The 19,610-nt window shown below is 37.6% G+C and overlaps 1 protein-coding gene across 1 annotated transcript in view; it reads right to left on the bottom strand.

The window, feature by feature from the left end:
• Window positions 1-19,610, bottom strand: part of TLK1 (tousled like kinase 1) — a 161,084-nt gene that overhangs the window by 74,190 nt on the left and 67,284 nt on the right. The window contains exon 3 of the mRNA XM_010377611.2: window positions 18,556-18,627. Coding sequence (XP_010375913.1) covers window positions 18,556-18,627 — 72 coding nt within the window. The remainder of the gene's footprint in view (window positions 1-18,555; window positions 18,628-19,610) is intronic.

Raw genomic sequence — 19,610 nt, 5'->3', positions numbered from 1 at the left:
ACGTATGTATTTGCTAAGGTATACAATGTGCACATATCAAACATTTTATATAGAACATTTTCAAGATTGCTCTTGCTAATAATGCTGTCATTTCTTTCTTTTATTCTCTATTTTTTCTTCACTATCCTACTATAAATAGACCACTAAAGAAAAGATTAATATGGAATGCAAAACAATAGGTTTGGCTTTGAAGTGAAGATGAAAAGAATGCAGTAATTATAAAAGGTCAAAGACCTCCAATATACAGTGAAACAGTCGTTAGGAGATAATGAAGAAAGGAGAGCCTAGTACACTTTAAATCAAGTTAGTTGTGTAAATGTTAGATTTGTAATCATATCAAAACCTGAATGACTACTCTGGCATTTAGATACTCCAAGATACTAGTGTGAACTTACACAGTATTTTCTACCAGTTGAAAGTTTGTTGAAAAAACACAAAGACAAATTTAAAGGACTCAAGAGGTGTAGTGATATAATTTAACTAATCCTCCAGTTTTATTTGGAACTTAGGTCAGTGATTATTAATCAAGGTTTTTATAACTAATCATGTGGCCTGCTGGTTTTATCTTATAATAAAATATGAATGAGTCTTTCTTCAATGTAAATAAGACTAAACATAAGAACACAGGAATCTCAATGCTGTTACAGAATGAGGGACAGAAATCAACATGAATTATTCCATGAAAACAGATAACCACATGTATAAGCCTCAAACTAGAGAGATATTTAAAATTACGGAAATAAATGCAATACAGAAAATTTAACAGTATACAAAAAGATATTTTAACAACAACAAAAAAAGAAGGGGTGGATATTAAAGTCTGTTCTTCATTGGGCCTAAGTGAATAAACAACAAAAATCAGATATCATCATTTCTTAAAAAATCACTATAGTTAATAGACACAGAATATTTCAATACTTTTTGTTAAACAAGAAAATACTTTAAAACAGAAAGAAAAGTTACTCTAATATTAAACAGTATCCCTACAAAATATTCAATCTTCAAACCTAATAGAATAAATTTTTTTCTGATAGATCCATTCGGCCAAAGACTGGTTTCAAAACTGCAACTCACTGGCTATTCTAATGATTCACACTCGGGTATCAAATTCAAAGCTACTATAATTTGAACAAATGGCATGACAAACCTTTTTGCTGGCAGCTGGTAAAACAATGTTCAATTTTTATCCACATTTCTAGGCAAAACTTGTTGAACTAGATGTGAGACAGGAAAATACTTGCTGCTTCGTATCCTATTTACATTTAAATAAAACGTGTTCATGAAATATGCACATCCGAATTCAAGGATGATTTTGAGCTGGTATGACCTGAAATTCACATAATCTGTCTCTATCCCAGAGTTAAAACTTTAATATTGATAACTATTATCTGTAAATATTTACTTGAACCTTTGACCTCTAAAAGAAGATCTCTATTATAATGTTGATTTTAATATTTAGTATAAAAAATTTATGTATGCAAAATTTTGGAATCCTATCATCAAATAAAAGCATTTCCTTGTAGTTCTAAGTAAATCAAAATCATCGTGCAGGCAATTTGGAGTTTAGTGTATTTTCTGCTGTACTGCCTTTATTGTTTAATAACGTGTAATATAAAAGATGGTAGAACACCAATAAGAAGAAATTGGGTAACCACCCAACTAAATATGTGCTGTCTTACAGGTATATTTAAAGTATGTCAGCTCATACATTTTTGTAAAATTTTTGTAAACGTTGAAGGACTCTATTTACACATGCACAGCATTCACAACCGTATCAGTACTCCAAAGAAATGTAATATTAAAACAATTACGCTTAATTTTTAACAACTACCTAACTTAACTTAACATCCTCACATTGTGACTTCTGAAACTCCCATCACTTGGACCCACTGCATTCATACATGTTTAAAGGAGTATACTAAGGTTTTAATATTGATGAAAATTATTTTGTCTGTTATTTTCTTATCACTTACGTAGTCTATTTCTTGGCATTTTCCCTTCTCCGGCTATCCCTTTAAGGCTTTATTTGTTAAATAGTATATACTATAAAATTAGAATAATGTTGAACTTTCTCCCCTACTCAAATTACCTTGCCAGTAGTTTTCAAATCATACAAGAATAAAACAGCCATTTAGAACAACTGCTGAAGGGTGGGGGGCTGGGAAGTAACATTTTCAGATAATTTATTCTGGAAATGTTTGCATTTTGAGAGTGCTTATAATAGTCAAATTCAGAGCTGTGGTCTCATAACTTTTGACCCATTGTGACACTCACAATGGAATAATATACTCCTGTATCATACCCCTACAATTCCTTTGAACATGACTCCCTAGGTCTGTACTATCATTTCTCTGGTATACATACTTTTAAATGTAAATGCTGTATCGCAAAATATGCACACTTAGATTTTTAAAGATAATGCCAAATTGCACATTCAAAGCCAATATCAACTGACATGTTTACATTAACACTGTATAAGACTACTCAACAATCCTTTAAGATCTGATGGGTAAAAAAGTGTTACTACTTTCTCTACACCAATACAGCATTTTATTATTATTATTATTGTACTTTAAGTTCTAAGGTATATGTGCAGAACGTACAGGTTTGTTACATAGGTATAAATGTGCCATGGTGGTTTGCTGTACCTATCAACCTGTAGTCTACATTAGGTATTTCTCCTAACGCTATCCCTCCCCCATCCCCCACCCCCCGACAGGCCCTGTTATGTAATGCCTCCCCCCACCCCACCCCACCTCGTGTCCATGTGTTCATTGTTCAACTCTCACTTAAGAGAAACAACATGTGGTGTTTGGTTTTCTGTTCTTGTATTAGTTCGCTGAGAATGATGATTTCCAGCTTCATCCATGTCCTTGCAAAGGACATGAACTCATCCTATTTTATGGCTGCACAGTATTCCATGGTGCCAATACAACACTTTTAATCAGAAAAAAAAAGTGATCTGTCTTTTCTTTTTCTTTTTCTTTCTCTTTCAAGAGACGGGGTCGGCCGGGAGTGGTGGCTCAAGCCTGAATTCCAACACTTTGGGAGGCCAAGGTGGGTGGATCACCTGAAGTCAGGAGTTTGAAACCAGCCTGGGCAACATGGTGAAACCCCACCTCTACTAAAAATACAAAAAAATTAGATGGATGTGGTGGTGAGCACCTGTAGTCCCAGCTACTCGGGAGATTGAGGCAGGAGAATTGCTTGTATCCGGGAGGCGGAGGTTGCAGTGGGCTGAGATTGTGCCATAGAACTCCAGCCTGGGCAACAAGAGCAAAACTCTGTCTCAAAAACAAAAAAACAAAACAAAAAAAACAAAAAAAAAAGAAAGATGGGGTCTCGCTTTGTTGCCCAGGCTGGACTGTAACTCCTAGGTTCAAGTGATCCTCCTGCCGCAGGCTCCCAAGTACCTGGGACTACAGACATGTGACCATACCCAGCTTCTTTGTCCTTTTCTTAAATTGCTCTATCATGTCTTTATTAGTATTGATTCTTAAGGTTGACTATACATCAATCATTTATAAAGCTTTTATTTAAAGCTCATGCTGGAATCTCCAGTCCAAATTTAACCATCTTTGGAAAAAGACCAAAGGAATCATTATTTTTAAAAAGGTCCAGAAGTGATGTTATGTATCATCAGGATTAGGAACAGTCTGTCTGTCTATCTAGGTTTATATATAAAATAATAAGTTGTATAGTTCCCACATATTCCACTTTACAGAATCTCTAAAATTAAGAATGTTATTCCTTACAATCTTCCATATTAAAGACCAAAATTATTACATATAGCAGAAAACTAATTAGGTTATAAAAAGTCAAATGGGTTGTCATGGTTACTTGGTTATTTTAGAAAAATGAGAATCTTAAAGAAAATTAGTAGAACATTCACTGTGTTCTACTGACATAAAAATACATCTTTCTAATATTTTTTAAACTAAAGAATAAAATTCTGAAACAAAATTTGTCAGTAATGTCAACTTGTGGTCAATGCTTTAAAAATCCAGTCTAAAAGCAACATTTATCAGATTAAACATTTGTGAAGTGCTATTAGCTCAGGTATATCTTAGACTGGCAAATTTGATAATTACTATAAGTTATCTGAAACCTAAATATTTCCAAAGAGTACCATTTTTGTCCAAAACTTATCAGGGTAATTTATATAACAAGTTATATATTATATTAGTTATACAGAAAGATTATAACAGCACAGTAGTTGAGAGCATCACTTTGAAATAAGGCATACTTTGGGATTCAAATTCTGATTCTGTTAACTTGTATCTGTGTGACTATGGACAAATTACTTACTCTGACTCACCTGTTTCTAAATTTAGACATGTTAAACTTATGAAGTGGCAATCTAGCTCCATGGGTAACATGCTAAAAACCTTCTTTTTTCTCATTCCATTAATGAGTTGGCTCTCAACCAGGGGAGATGGTATTTGGCAATATAGAGGCATTTTTGGTTGACACACTGGGGATGGGGGTAACGAGGCTGTAGATATCTAATGTGCAGAGGCAGAGATGCTGCTAAACATCCTACACTGCATGGAACAGGAACCCCACCCCCCAAAATTTATCCAGTGCAAAACGTCAATAACGTTAAGGGTGAGAAACCTTGCTTTGATGAATACATTAAGAATCATTTGTAGTTGCTATATAAAACTAACTGTATGATGTGCTTTTTTACTTTCATTCTGAGTTTACAGTGAAAATTACCAGAGGCTATATGGCATGTGATGACAACTCACTGGATGATTTATGGATTATGTATTTGTGTATTCTAGGATTACAACATTTTGTTTGAAATCCTAAAATGGTAAATACCAAATAGTTGTAACCAACATAAACAAAAGCTCTTTAGGGTCCTGGAATTTTTAAAGTTATAGAGCAGTCCTAACACCCAAAATTTGAAAACTGCTTTTGTAGATACACACATCCTGATCGTAAGACTAGGAAATGCTAGCAAGTGAGATGAGTATGCTAGAGGAAAAGTAGTAGCCTATTAAGGAGGTGGGTAGACAGTGATGTCAACCTGTCATGTTACCAGTCAACAACTATTTACTGAGCACCTATTATGGTAAAGCACTATACTGGGTTCCACTTTAAAAGAATGTCTTCACTCTTACATTAATAGGCCGTTTTTCTCTTCCAATCTCGTTTCCACCAATCAGCTTAGAAGGTTCCTTTAAAAAAACTTTTTTTTAAATCATTGTGGGTACACAGTAGGTGTATATATTTATGGGGTACATCAACTGTAACACAAAGGTGTTACACAATCCAATTATACTCTTAGTTTTTTTTAATATACAATTAAATTATTTTTGACTATACACACTCTGTTGTCCTAGCTAATACTAGGTCTTATTAATTCTTTCTATTTTTGAACCCATTAACCATTCCCCCTCCCCACCACCACCACTCTTCCCAGACTCTAGTAACCATCTTTCTACCCTCTATCCCCATAAGTTGCATTGTCTTAATTTTTAGCTCCCACAAATAAATGAGAACATGTGAAGTTTGTCTTTCTGTGCCTGGCTTATTTCACTTAACAAAATGACCTCCAGTTCCACCCATGTTGTTGCAAATGACAGGATCGCATTCTTTCTTATGGTTGAATAGTACTCCACTGTGTATATGTACCACATTTTCTTCATCCATTCATCTGTTTTTTTTTTTTTTTTTTTTTTTTGAGACAGAGTCTCGCTCCGTCACCCAGGCTGGAGTGCAGTGGCCGAATCTCAGCTCACTGCAAGCTCCACCTCCCGGGTTCAAGCCATTCTCCTGCCTCAGCCTCCAGAGTAGCTGGGACTACAGGCGCCCGCCACGTCGCCCGGCTAGTTTTTTGTATTTTTTAGTAGAGACAGGGTTTCACCGTGTTAGCCAGGATGGTCTCGATCTCCTGACCTCGTGATCCGCCCGTCTCGGCCTCCCAAAGTGCTGGGATTACAGGCTTGAGCCACCGCGCCCGGCCATCCATTCATCTGTTGATGGATACTTGGGTTGCTTACAAATCTTGGCTATTGTGAATAGTGCTGCAATAAACATGACAGTGCAGATATCTCTTTGATGTATCAATTTCTTTTCTTTTGGGTATATATCTAGCAGTGGAATTGCTGGATCACATGGTAGCTCTATTTTTAGCCTTTTGAGGAACCTCCAAACTGTTCTCCATAGTGGTTGTACTAATCTACACTTCCACCAACAGTGTATGAGGGTTCCCTTTTCTCCACATCCTTGCCAGCATTTGTCATTGCCTGCCTTTTGGATAAAAGCCATTTTAAATGGGGCGAGATGATATCTCATTGTAGTTTCGATTTGCATGTCTTAGAAACAATAATATTGGGCACCTTTTCATCAACTTGTTTGCCACTTGTATGTCTTCTTTTGAGAAATGTCTCTTCAAATCTTTTGCCCATTTTTAGATCGGATTATTATATGTTTTCCCACAGAGTTGTTTGAACTCCTCATATATTCTAGTTATTTATTCCTTGTCAGATGGATAGTTTGCAAATATTTTCTCCCACTCTGTGGGTTATCTCCTCGCTTTGCTGATATTGTTTCCTTTGTTGTGCAGAAGCTTTTTAATTCGATGTGATCCCATTTGTCCTTTTTTTTTTTTTTTTTTTTTTTTTTTGACACGGGTCTCCCTCTGTCACCCAGGCTGGAGTGCAGTGGCCCGATCTCGGCTCACTGCAAGTTCTGACTCCCGGGTTCACGTCATTCTCCTGCCTCAGCCTCCCGAGTAGCTGGGACTACAGGCACCTGCCACCATGTCCAGCTAATTTTTTGTATTTTTAGTAGAGACGGGATTTCACTGTGTTAGCCTGGATGGTCTCAATCTCCTGACCTAGTGATCCGCCCACCACGGCCTCCCAAAGTGCTGGGATTACAGGCATTAGCCACTGTGCCCGGCCCCATTTGTCCATTTTTAGCTTTGGTTGCCTATGCTTGTTGGGTATTACTTAAGAAATCTTTGCCCAGACCAATGTCCTAGAGAGTTTCCCCAGTGTTTTCTTGTAGTAGTTTCATAGTTTGAGGTCTTAAGATTTCAGTCTTCAGTCCATTTTGATTTTTGTATATGGTGTGAGATAGGGGTCTAGTTTCATTCTTCTGTATACGAACATCCAGTTTTTCCTGCACCATTTATTGAAGAGGCTGTCCTTTCCCCAATGTTTGTTCTTGGCACCTTTGTCAAAAATAACTTCACTGTAGATATATGCATTTCTATCTGGGTTCTCTGTTCTGTTCCACTGGTCTATGTGTTTCACTGATCTATGTGTCTGTTTATATGCCAGTACAATGCTATTTTGATTACTATAGCTCTGTAGTATAATTTGAAGTCAGGTAATGTGATTCCTCCAGTTTTGTTCTTTGCTCAGGATAGCATTGGTTATTCTGGGTCTTTTGTCGTTCTAAACAAATTTTAGAATCATTTTTTCTATTTCTGTGAAGAATGCCATTGGTATTTTGACAGGGATTACATTAAACCCATAGATTGCTCTGGGTACAATGGACATTTTAACAGTATTGATGCTTTCATTCCATGACCATGGAATATGCTTCAATTTTTTTGCATACTCTTCAATTTCTTGCATCAATGTTTCATAGTTTTTATTGTAGAAATCTTTTACTACTTTAAGTTAATGTCTAAAAGCTGGGCGCGGTGCCTCACGTCCGTAATCTCAGCACTTTGGGAGGCCGAGGGGGCGGATCACTTGAGGTCAGAAGTTCAACCAGCCTTGCCAACATGATGAAACCCCATCTCTACTAAAAGTACAAAACAATTAGCTGGGTAGGCCGGGTGCTGTGGCTCACACCTGTAATCCTAGCACAGTGGGAGGCCAAGGTTAGTGGATCACCTGAGGTCAAGAGTTTGAGGCCAGCCTGGCCAACATGGTGAAACCCCGTTTCTACTAAAAATACATTTAAAAAAAAAATTGGCCAAGCTTGGTGGTGGGCGCCTGTAATCCCAGCTACTCGGGAGGCTGAGTCAGGAGAATTGCTTGAGCTCAGGAGGCGGAGGGTGCAGTAAGCTGAGATAGTGCCATTACACTCCAGCCTGGGCAACAAAGCAAAAACTCCATCTCAAAGAAAAATAAAATGTTGGGTGTGGTGGTTCGCGCCTGTAATCCCAGTTACTCGGAAGGCTGAGGCAGGAGAATTGCTTGAACAGGGGAGGTGGTGGCTGCAGTGAGCCGAGATCGTGTCACTGCACTCCAGCCTGGGCAACAGAGCAAGACTTTGTCTCAGAAAAAAAAAAGGTTAATGTCTACATACTTCATATTATTTATAGCTATAGTAAATGGGATTACTTTATTGGTTTCTTTTTCAGATTGTTCGCTGTTAGCATATAGAAATGCTACTTTTTTTCTAATATTGATTTTGTATCCTGCAACTTTACTGAATTTATCAGTCATAATAATTTTTTGGTAGTCTTTAGGTTTTTCCAAATGTAAGATTATATCATCTGCAAGCAAGGATAATTTGACTTCTTCCTTTCCAATTTGGACGCCCTTTATTTCTTTCTCTTGTCCGACTGCTCTAGCAAGGACTTCCCGTTCTATACTGAGTAACAGTGGTGAAGGTGGGCATCCTTGTTATATTCCCTTAGAAATTCCTTGCTGTAAAAAACAACCACTGAACCACATCAAATATATTTTTCTAAAGGGTAATACTTAACAGCTGTTTGTTTGCTTGCTAAATAGCTTACAGAACCATTTCAAGATTTCATGACCTACAAGAACTCAACTAGACAGAATATATCATAATTTCCAACTGGCTACTTAAACATTAAAAAAAGCTCCCTGAAGAATTCTGATATACATATTCTTCTACCTTTATGGAAACAGATGTACAAAGCCAGGATGAGTCTCACATTTGGTTTCCAGTCCACTTTTCCTTCCAAGACACTAATAAGCATGAACATGTTCAAGCAGGACTCACATCTTTTGCTATGAACCTGGTTAATACAATATATTTTTAGTGTCAGATACTCTACTTTCTGCCTGAATATAGGTCTCTAAAATAGTGTGTCCTTTAATATATAGTGGTGAATTAAATACTGTTATCTCTTTTAAAAAAAAAAGTTACAAAGTAATTTCAGGTGTTTCACAGGAACTAACAAGAAGAGAACAAAACAACATTCCCCCGCCCCCCTGCTTTTTTTTCTTTCTTTTTCTTGAGACAGAGTCTTGCTCTGTCACTCAGGCTGGAGTGCAGTGGTGCAATCTCGGCTCACTGCAACCTCCACCTCCTACGTTCAAGTGATTCTCCTGTCTCAGCCTCCTGAGTAGCTGGGATTACAGGCATGTGCCACCACGATCAGCTAACTTTTGTATTTTTAGTAGAGATGGGGTTTCACCCTGTTGGCCAGGCTGGTCTCGAACTCCTGACCTCAAGTGATCTGCTTGCCTCAGTCTTCCAAATGCTGGGATTACAGGCATGAGCCGCCCCACCTGGCCACATTCCCCATTTTTCATGTTACAAAATAATACCATTTTCCATGTATAGAAAGAGTACTTGCTTTCAAGAAATCATTACTGTACATATTGTTCATTGCATATAGCAACATTGTTGCATATCATGCCTCAGTAAAAACAATGACATAGGCCAGAGGTGCGGTGGCTCACGCCTATAAAGCCAACACTTCGGGAGGCCAACGCAGGCAGATCATTTGAGGTCAGGAGTTTAAAACCAGCCTGGTCAATGTGGCGAAACCTCATCTCTATTGAAAAAACAAAAACTAGCCAGGTATGGTGGTGGGTGCCTACAATCCCAGCTACTTGGGTGGTTGAGGCCGGAGAACCGTTGAGCCCAGAAGACAGCGGATGCAGGGAGCAGAGATCGTGCCGTCGCACTCCAGCCTGGGTGACAGAGCGAGGCAAGGAGGGAAGGAGGGAAGGAGGGAAGGAGGGAAGGAGGGAAGGAGGGAAGGAGGGAAGGAGGGAAGGAGGGAAGGAGGGAAGGAGGGAAGGAGGGAAGGAGGGAAGGAGGAGAGGGAAGGGGGAAGGAAGGAAGGAAGGAAGGAAGGAAGGAGGAAGGAAGAAGGAAGGAAGAAAAGAAAAGAGGAAAGGAAAGGAAAAAGAAAAGAGAAAAGAGAAAGAAAAGAGAAAGAAAAGAGAGAGAAAGAGAAAGAGAGAGAAAGGAGAAGAAAGAAAGAGAAAGAGGAAAGAGAAGGAGGAAGGAAAGGAAAGGAAAGGAAGGAAGGAAAAAGGAAAGGAAAAAGGAAAAAAAGGAAAAAAAAAGGAAAGGAAAGGAAAAAGGAAAGGAAAGGAAAGGAAAGGAAGGAAAAAGGAAAAAGGAAAGGAAAGGAAAGGAAAGGAAAGGAAGGAAAAAAAAAAAAAGGAAAAAAAAAAAAGGAAAAAGAAAGGAAAGGACAAGGAAAAAAAGGAAAAGAAGAAAAAAAAAAAAAAAAAAAAGGGAAAAAGGAAAGGGAAAAAAAAAAAAAAAAAAAAAGGAGGAAAGGAAAGGAAAGGAAAGGAAAGGAAAGGAAAGGAAAGGAAAGGAAAGGAAAGGAAAGGAAAGGAAAGGAAAGGAAAGGAAAGGAAGAAAAAGGAATGACATAAAAATAGTAAGATTTTTGGTAAGAACAAAGTGATAAAATACTAGCAGAGAGATAAAAGATAGAGGTGGTCATCAAGTAGAATACCACAAACATCATTTATCACACTAACATATTTTAGAAAATAATTTAGGAAGCAAGACAGAATATTTCTTAAAATTTATGATAGGTGTCGAACATCTTAAGAAGCAGAACAGATTTAAACAGAGTAAGTCAAAAGCAAGGTAATTTATTCAGGGGTAAAAGTCCTAAAAATGTAACTTTCAGTGATACTTATCCCATCCATCAGTAAATCGATTTTTAAAGTCTCTCTTCTTTCTTACTAGGTACTCAAGAGTAAGGCATTAAAAAAAAAAAAAAAAGATTTCTCCAGGTCACAGCAAATAAATATAGATAAATTAAAATTTAATGAAAATGTTAACAAAACTTAAGGCCAGTATTACCTCTATTTTCAAATAGAATCATAGCTAAGCACTAGTGCTTAGAATCACACTAAGCACTAGCTAAGCACTAAGCATTACTAAAAGGGCAAAAAAGCAGGTATGAGAAAGTGGAGGTGGGTATGTATATAAAACAAGGTTAAATCAGGAAATGCTCTAGATGCAACAACTGTCCCAGCTTCCATATATCCATAATTTAAAATTCATAACTCAAAAATCCCAAAATATACTTTGATGAAAAATACACAATAACTTAAGGTCAGCGGATAAAGGCTTAAGATTTGATAGTTACCCAGGAAAAAGGGGGGAAAACCACTTTGGTTACAGAGATAGTATATATTTTAACTTTTTCAAATCTGATTTAGATTATACAAAAGTATTCCAAAAGATGAGTATTAAGGATTAAATTGAGAAAAATAATTTGATATATGTCTGCTTTATAAACATGAATATTATGGAGTACCTTGTATGTAAGCACACATGTATAAACAGATGTAACTGTGCTTCTCTGACATTATTAAAAATGATGTAATTAAATGATACATTCAGTCACAAATATCCCAACGTCAGTAATAAATAAATAAAGCAGATAAATGTATCCCGATGGAGGAAAAATGGTTATGGTTTTAATAATCATTATGAATACCAAATGAGCTAAAAGATGCATAATCTAACTTAGCATCTTGGGCTTAGGTAGAGACAGCAACTGTACCCAACCTGAAGGTGCTATGGTTTGACTATGTGCCCTGAAGTTCAACGTAGAAACTTGCTCCGTATAGTAAGAATATTAAGAGGTTGGGGGGAGGCAGGCGCAGTGGCTCATGCCTGTAAACCCAGAACTTTGGGAGGATGAAGTGGGCGGATCGCTTGAGGTCAGGAGTTCGAGACCAGCCTGGCTAACATGGTGAAACCCTGTCTCTACTAAAAATATAAAACTTAGCCAGCCATGGTGGCAGGCGCCTGTAATCCCAGCTACTCAGGAGGCTGAAGCAGGAGACTCGCTTGAACCCAGAAGTCAGAGGTTGCAGTGAGCCAAGATCGTGACACTGCACTCCAGCCTGAGCAACTGAGCAAAACTCGGTCTCGGCAGGGTAGAAGAAAAGAAAAAGAGGTAGAGGCCTCATGAGTGGATTAATGCCATTATTGTAGGGATGGGTTCGTTACTGACAGAGCGGGTTCCTGATTAAAAGGATGAGTTGAGCCCAATTCTCCCTCTCTCTCTCACACGCTCACTTCTGCCTTCCATCTCCTACCATGTGGTGATCCTCATTCAATGCTTGACACCATGCTCTTGGACTTCCTATCCTCTGGACCCAAGAGCCAAATAAACTTCTGTTCATTATAAATTACCCAGTCTGTGATATTCTGTTACAGCAGCAGAAAATGAACTAAGACACAAGATCATTGTGTTTAGATAGTGAAAGTGCTACAAGGAGAACTGCAAATAGGTGGATCACGGCATGTTTCAAAACTTAGAAAACACTGAGCAGGGCGTGGTGGCTCACGCCTGTAATCCCAGCACTTTGGGAGGCCGAGGCGGGTGGATCATGAGGTCAGGAGATCGAGACCATCCTGGCTAACATAGTGAAACCTCGTCTCTACTTAAAAAAAAAAAAATACAAAAAATTAGCCAGGCATGGTGGGCACCTATAGTCCCAGGTAGTCAGGAGGCTGAGGCAGGAGAACGGTGTGAACCCAGGAGGCAGAGCTTGCAGTGAGCCAAGATCGGGCCACTGCACTCCAATCTGGGCAACAGAGCAAGACTCTGTCTCAAGAGAAAAAAAAAAAAACTTTCAAAACACTGGTACTCAAGAAACATGGGCTCTTATCCTCATAAAAGAATGTGGGCTCTTAGCCAGCAGGTTAGATACATGACCATATTTCTAACTCCTTCAGGTATTCTAAAACATTTCAATAAAGGATGAGTGGCCCTGGTACACTCTCTTCTCTGGTCCTCCCATAAAATTTTTATCAGTCCTCAAATCCACAACCCACTCACGCTTCTTTCCTTTCAGCTGATAACCTATTTTCACTGTTAAGTAAGAGAAAGGGTTATCAGATAAGCAAGTTCATCTACCCCAATTCAGGGGAAAGATGTTCCTAGTCCTGTCTATGAATAACCCTGCCCACCCAGGGTCTGGATTTCACCCATTCATTCCTCCTCCAGGAAAAGATGTTTGGTTTTGTTTCTCTTTTCCTCTCTCTTCAGCACTTTGTCTCCAATACAGCTCTGCTATGACTCTTTCCTTAGCACATGATTTGTCAAGCCTGTTTGACTCTAGATATTGTCTCCTTTCCTTCACAGTCAAGGTTCTGCCAAAAGCAGTCAATGTTTGCTGTTGCTATTGCCTCATTTTCCAATTTCTCCTCAATTAACTACAATCTGGCATTTTGTTCCCATTAATCTACTAAAATTAAGTCTAAGTGTAAAATTCTTAGTCACTTTTTACAATCACTATCTTAACTGACTTCTATGATATTTAATTCTACTTACTATTACTTTCGGGTCTCAGGACCCCTCTATAACTTTTAAAAAATTGTTAAGGACCCCAAAGAGGTTTTATTTACATGTGTATAACTATCGATCTTTAACTATTTTAGGATTTTAAACTAAAACATTATAACACTAGAATATACTAGTGTAAAAGAGTAAAAATGAATAAATCAGAGTGATATCACACATTATACAGCTTCTGGAAATTTTCATTGGGAATTCATGAGATAATGAAAGTTAAAAAGTCAAATAATGTGTTAGCACTTTTATAAAAAACACTTGACTTTGTTGACTCCTTGGAAGAATCACAGGGGACCCCTAGGAATCCTCAAACCACACTCTAAGATCTGCTTATCTACAACCAAGCCTTTTTAATTAACACCTATGCCAAAGACCCCTAGTTCTTCTTGTCTAGCCTGACCTCCTTCCTGAGTTCCAGATAGCTCCTGCTAAACCATCTACACTTGTTATCTTCCTTCTGTGATGCCTATCTCAAAGGCACTGTAGCTAGATCCCTTTAAATCATCTTAGGCTCCTCCCTTTCCTTCTTTATGCTAATTCCGAGTAATCAAACTCTACTGATTCTACTTTTCAAAAATCTAATGAAGTCTGCTAGGCTCAAGGGCTCACACCTGTAATCCCAGCACTCTGGGAGGCCAAGGCAGGCAGATCATGAGGTCAGGAGTTCGAGACCAGCCTGGCCAACATAGTGAAACCCCATCTCTACTAAAAATACAAAAATTAGCAGGGCATGGTGGCGCATGCCTGTAGTCTCAGCTACTTGGGAGGCTGAGGCAGGAGAATTGCTTGAACCTGGGAGGCGGAGGTTGTGGTGAGCTGAGATCGTGCCATTGCACTCCAACTCGGGGAACAGGCGAGACTCCAGCTCAAAAAGAAGGAAAAAAAAAATCTAATGAAATCTAGAAGCTTGTTAGGAATGCAAAATTCTACCCCAGACCTACCGTCATAAACATTAAGTGATTCATTCGCACAGAACAGTTTGAGAACCACAGCCTTGGGTGGTGATAGTCTCAGTACCCAAAGTTAGAGAATCTGAAGAAGGCAGAGCCCAAACAGCAAACTTGAAAATACTAGTTAGAAGTCCTTTTATCTCAAGTTTTTCTTCCTAATATTAAACCTTGAAGGTTTTAGAGTTTTATAAAGAAGGCAGTATTCCTTAACAAACTGATCTTCCTAACTTAGGTTTCATGTCCCTTCAATCCAATCCTCTACATTGCTATCTGCCTTTTACCTCTACTTTGTCTTTTGTTTCCCCTGTTTCAATGGCTCTCTACCTGAAGTCCAAATTCCTTACTATGAAATACAAGGGTCTTCAAAACCTGAACCTTGCCTACCTTTCCCCATTTCTGCATATACTCCCTCTACCAGAAGTCTGAAAACCAGGGGAATCACTGAAGCAGCTGGGTATTTTTTAAAGCTTTTCGGGAGATCTAAAGAACAGTAGTGGCTAGAATCACTGTCCTCTCTTAAACTAAACTATCTGTCATACTCCCATGTAAAAGCAAACACATATCGTAGTCCCTCTGTATACCTTCTTTTCATACCTCGCCCTGTCTTATGGGATGAATTCACGGCCTCTCTTAAAAACTCAAATTATCATCTCTTCTTTGAAGGAAGACCTCTTTGCTTCCTTTCCCCTACAGGCAAATGAAATTGGTGTTTCTTGCACTTTGCTTCCATAGTATCTTGTGCTTGTATCTGTTACAGCACAGCCTACACTGTTCATGAAGCAGACAGTCTAAATGTTTGTTCTACTAAACACTGATTTCATTTGAAGGCAGGGATTGTATCCTATTCATCTTTATATTCTCTGTGATTAGGCAGAGACTATAAGTTAATAGATATGCAATAAATGTTTACTGAAAATACCCTGAATTTTCTGGAGCCTGCTGAATGGACCAGGAGTGATGTAAAATAAAACAAAATCAAAACAATACCTTCCTCCCTACCATCTTCTTTCATTTACAAGAGGAAAAACTTTTTCATTCTATTTAATTCCACATTTACAACAAACAAAAGTCAGATTCATATATAAAATAAACCGCATACAAACTGAAATAAAAATTTCACTTGAAGTAGATTAATCAACCTAACAATGACAATTGGATGCTTTCCAGTTTTAATAGTTAGGGTAGAAGAAAACAAGAGGATTCTGGATGTCTGAAAAGAGTACTGGTAGGAGGAAACAAAGTACAGAAAAGGGATTGTAATGAGGGATTCAACAGAAAAGTCCAGTTGGTGAACTACAATAGGGTATGCATATTAATTATATTAAAATATGGATATAAATTTCAGGAATCCAGGGTGGGGTAAGGGTGGTAGGAGGCAGCAGTTTAAAAAAAAAAAAGTAATAAACTGACTGGGCACGGTGGCTTAACGCCTGTAATCCCAGCTACTCAGGAGGCTGAGGCAGGAGAATCGCTTGAACCTGGGAGACAGAGGTTGCAGTAAGCCGAGATCACGCCACTACACTCCAGCCTGGATGACAGAGCGAGACTCCGTCTCAAAAAAAAAGTAATAAACCTTCCAGTACTATTTGCTCCCAAAACCAAAAACTACTATTTTTAAAAATGTAGTAAATCGGAGAATGGATTACCAAAATAGTGACATCAGAAGACAATGAAATACTTCATAAACTTTACTACTAGGAGTACTAGGAAAAACCAAAGTACTTCCATCCTGCAACTGTTTCTTCTCATGTTTACTTAATGATCTATAAATATCTGTATTTTGATATATATAAAATTTCATCCCAAAGGAATTTATTAAGGTATCAACTACACAGATAAAACCTGGGAATCACTTTCCAGATAAGCAACTTCTTAAATGGAAAGATACACTAAAATAATAATAATAATAATAATGGTAATAGTAATTATTTCTTTGAATCTTAAGGACAATGTATAATCTGTAGTCATTTCTGTGCCACTAGACTTAACCATTAATTTGTAAAAATCCAAGACAGAGAATGCAGAACAGCAAAAGCCAAAACATTTTTCTTTCTTTTTTTTCTTAAGACAGGGTTTCACTCTGTCGCCCAGGCTGGAGTGCAGTAGCACAATCATGGCTCATTGCAGCTTCGACTTCCTAGGCTCAGGTTATCGTCCCACCTCAGCCTCTGGAGTAGCTGGGACCACAGGCACATGGCACCATACCCAACTAATTTTTTGTGTTTTTTTGTAGAAACAGGGCTTTGCCATGTTGCCCAGGCTGGTCTCGAACTCCTGGTCTCAAGCAATCCTGCCTCAGCCTCCCAACATGCTGGGATTACAAGTGTGAGCCACCGTACATGGCCCTAAAGATTTTTCAAAATTTTCTATTACTGCCCCTAATGTCAAAACTTCAATACAGATAAAGCTAAGTATATCTAATGATTAACCAAATTGTGTTTCATTGCAAATGCCAGTATGGTCTTTTAAGAAACAAAAACATGTTTTAACTAAAAATATAGCCAAAAGTGATCCCTGGGCTCTTTAAAGGGAAGTTGAATTCTCTTATGGACTAATTCCTCTGAAAAAATCCAAATACTAAATCTATAACTTATATTTGGAATATGGGTACCTATAAAGAACATATAACTGTGATAAGTGATCTAACTTTCACCATGTTTTGCTTTTTAAAAAATATATATCAAAAATATCATATTTAGTGAACAGAAAAGAGAAGTATCTAAAATTATTTTATTGCTCTTCATAACACAAATGCCTATGAAAGAGGAGGCAGGTGAAATTACTAAATATTCCCAATTCTGGGAAAATATCAAGAAATGTTCCAAAGTCCAGGAAATATAAAGTGAGAACATTCTTGATATAGTTTTTAAAAAAACTTTGACTAGAGCTAAACCTACAATTTTCAAAGACTTAGTATAAGTATGTTAATTTTTTAAAAGCTAAACTGATAATCTGATGCTACAGGGGCTACTAACGCTTACCTCAAGGGAACCTACTGCAGATAAAGTCCCGTCACTTGCACAGTCCTTTCAGCTGCCTGCCAGTTGTTTCTGTGGAAGGGAAAGCCTGATGAGTGAGAGCCCTATGCCATACTCCTTTGGAGTGTCAGGGTCCTGCAGAGAACTGCACGCAACTGTCTACCTAGAGATTTCTAGATGCTTTCAATAACACAGAACTAAAAAAATGCCACCTTTGAAGTTCCCTTTCTTCTGAACAGTGAAACAAAATGCCTAAGAGTCTCTGAGTGCTAATGAACTACTGGTATTATCAAGGTGATAGGTCTATACTAACCAAGTAGAAAAAAGACAAAAATGGATCAAGTAGAAATAAGATTGACAGGGAAAATACACACACACACACACGTGACAGAACTGTATCATCCAAGGAGAGAAAAGGCTATATCCACAAGAGTCAAGCTGTAACATCAACAAATGAATGCTAAAACCCACGGAACTTCCTGTCTACCCATTTTTAAAAGATGTCAAGTATATCATGCTCAGAGTAAATTATACCATGGATCCAAATGCCCGCTTGTAAAATTCCAGATATTTTCTTGGTGGGATCAGTAAATGGGTAAAAGGGGGAGGGATCAAGAGGGGAGGGAATTCTTCAGATATTTTAAAATACAAAAAGTGAAAACCGGCAGCATGATTCCATAAGAAATTCTAAAAAGAGGGGAAAAATGTGTATCTATATCTCAGAAAGTACATAAACTCTTACTAAGGATCAAACTAAAAGGGAAGAATAAACGGAAATAATAGAAAACTGGGAAACACAACATACTTAAGAACCACCTTCCTCTCACAGAATTATGAATGGCTAATAACTGTCTTCAGTAAGAATATATATACATCATTCATTTACAAGTTCAGCTACATAACCAAAGAAACTGTATTTTCTTTCTAACGCCAAATGCAATCTTCAATCTGAATGTTGTGCTTCGTAAGGCAGAACAAAACATTCCTATAAGAAACTTTAAAAGCATTAACCTTTAGCAAAAGAACTGATGAAGAAACGAAAAACTAATTAAAACGGTGATTCCAGCTTTTACTTTAATAGCACCATATTTAAAATGAAATTACTTACCTCTGATTCTTTGTCACTTAAAGATCCCAAGCTTCCAAAACTGTGATTAGAGCTTTCGTTATTTGTTGAGGCCTGTTAAAGATTTTTTAAAAAGTAAAAATTAGGAGTACTTTTTTAAAGCACTGGGAATAATTTTAAACAAACATATTACAAAGTACATAATCTATCTTCATAAATAAAATATAATTCTTTTAAACAAGGAAGCCAAATGAGGTAAAAATAAGAAATACTAAATTCTTAACACTATAAATACTCTGAAAAGTTTTATAAAGTCAATAAACTTCCGCTGTGTTTTAGGAACTGACTTCTATTAGCTGGTTTTTTAAATCCCAGTTCAAAAGCAAAGGAATTGAGCCATTGTCAGGATGACAAGATCCCTAAAATTATTACCCAATGTATTAAAAACTAATGCTACCTTTGGTTGAAAGTACTATTTGGGCTCTTCAGGTCCCTTCACAATTATGAAATTCCATCACGTTTGAAACACACCTCTTTGCCTTTCTCCGTATTAACAAACTGTCTTTTTTTTTGTTTGTTTGTTTTAACTCAATCTCTTCAAAAAACTCTTTGACCATCTTGACCATTTTAATTAACTGCTTTGCTCAAGAATTTCTCCATTTCCTTGACAGTATTCTTGAACTGTAACAAAGAAAAAAGAGCTAACATTCTGTAGGATGATGTCTGCTTTGTTTCCAATATGCTTCTATGATGCTTCTATGCTTCTGTGACTTTTTTGTACCATCAGTACATCAGATCAAAGTCTTCCAGAAATGCTTAGACAAGGAGGCTGACAGATCATGGCATATATGCCAAAGATGAGGCAAGAATTAACATTACATACAGGCAAGCCAATTGATATCCTCACGTTTCACCTCCACTTGTAACAGGAGTGGCTGCTAATCCTACTATTAACAGGTTGCAAGTTGGACTATAATTATATAATTGAAATTAGATTAATTTCCAAAGTGACAACTCTGAGCCATTGCATACATGCCCAGTACTATGCTGGATACTGTAAAAGCTGCTGTCAACAGAGGATAGCACTTGAACTAATT

Source organism: Rhinopithecus roxellana, chromosome 14 (genome assembly GCF_007565055.1).
Source record: "Rhinopithecus roxellana isolate Shanxi Qingling chromosome 14, ASM756505v1, whole genome shotgun sequence".
Lineage (NCBI taxonomy): Eukaryota > Metazoa > Chordata > Mammalia > Primates > Cercopithecidae > Rhinopithecus > Rhinopithecus roxellana.
This window is presented reverse-complemented; position numbering and strand designations above follow the sequence as displayed.